Source organism: Lagopus leucura, unplaced genomic scaffold (genome assembly GCF_019238085.1).
Source record: "Lagopus leucura isolate 7727_CA_CO unplaced genomic scaffold, USGS_WTPT01 34217-0_obj-0_obj, whole genome shotgun sequence".
NCBI lineage: Eukaryota > Metazoa > Chordata > Aves > Galliformes > Phasianidae > Lagopus > Lagopus leucura.
This window is the reverse complement of record NW_024967555.1, coordinates 1-1,152: the sequence shown is the minus strand read 5'-3', so window position 1 is coordinate 1,152 and position 1,152 is coordinate 1. Positions and strand designations below refer to the sequence as shown.

Sequence of the window (1,152 nt, the reverse complement as noted above, 5' to 3'; positions counted from 1 at the left end):
GAGCTGGTGATGCTGGGACTGAACTGAACCCCATGGCCCCTATGGGACCTGGGATGCTCTATGATCCTATCCAACCCAAACTCACCTCCCTGGGATGGAGCTGGTGATGCTGGGACAGACCTGGACCCCATGAGCCCTATGGGATGTGGGGATGGAGCTGGTGATGCTGGGACAGACCTGGACCCCATGGCCCCTATGGGACCTGGCAGATTCTGCGATCCTATCCAACCCAAACTCACCTCCATCGCCACCGCCATCTCCACCACCCCCAGGTGACCAAACTCCATCGTCCTTCCCGGCGTCGGGCTCCTCCACCATCACCTCCATCACGACCCCCGACCTCCGCAGCGACCTCCGACGGACGGGGACCGCAGGGGAGCCCCTCTGTGAGCCCCCCCCGCCTCCGTCACCCCTCTGTGGGGCATCGCTGGGGCCGCCCCACGTGAAGCTGTGTCCGGCCACGCACTCCCACACCAACGGGGCCGGGCTGCCCGGGGTTGGGGGCTTCACGTCGGGGACGAAGCCGCACTCCCTGCTGTGACCGTGGGACAAAGCGACCAAACGCTGCAGGGCGTCGGCGTTGGCGTGGAGAAGGTTGGGCTCTGTGGGATGGGATGCTGGGGTTTGGGGAGGAAAAGGAGGAATGGGGTGAAAAGGGGGGGCTTGCGGGATTTGGGGGCTGCGTAAAGCCCTCAAACGTTGGGAGATGGGCGTCCCACAAGCGGCCGCGGAGCAGCACCCCATGGGATGGGACACTTGGGGGGAGCCCCTCTGCGTGCACCCACCCTCCAAAGGGACCTTCACCATTCATAGGTTTTGGGTAAAGCACCCCAAAAAGCAGCCAGGGGTGGGGGGACCCCAAGCAGCCATGGAGCAACACTGTCCCTATGGAACGCTATGGGGCGCCGCGCCGTGTCGGACCCCAAAGCTCGCCCTGCAATGGGAGCCTTCGCACCGCAGATGCGTTTTGGGTTAAAAACAAGGACAAAAAAGGTGAAAAACAAGGATAAAAAGGGAAAAACAAGGACAAAAAAGGTGAAAAACAAGGAAACCCAGCGCCAACACCGGGGTCCTACCTGTGCTCACAGCGCTGTACCTGCAAAGGGAAGAGCCGTGAGCGCCTCGCAGCCCCGTGCTGAAGGTAGGCAGGGA

The 1,152-nt window shown here is 62.3% G+C and overlaps 1 protein-coding gene across 1 annotated transcript in view; it reads right to left on the bottom strand.

Annotated features, from left to right (window-relative positions):
- Positions 1–1,096, bottom strand: part of LOC122193196 (zinc finger protein 692-like) — a gene marked incomplete at its 5' end in the record, with an annotated part of 4,165 nt that extends 3,069 nt beyond the window's left edge. Inside the window, 2 exons of the mRNA XM_042893924.1 lie at positions 240–617; positions 1,077–1,096. Of these exons, the coding sequence (XP_042749858.1) occupies positions 240–617; positions 1,077–1,096 (398 nt within the window). The remainder of the gene's footprint in view (positions 1–239; positions 618–1,076) is intronic.
- Between the last annotated feature and the right edge of the window lie 56 nt (positions 1,097–1,152).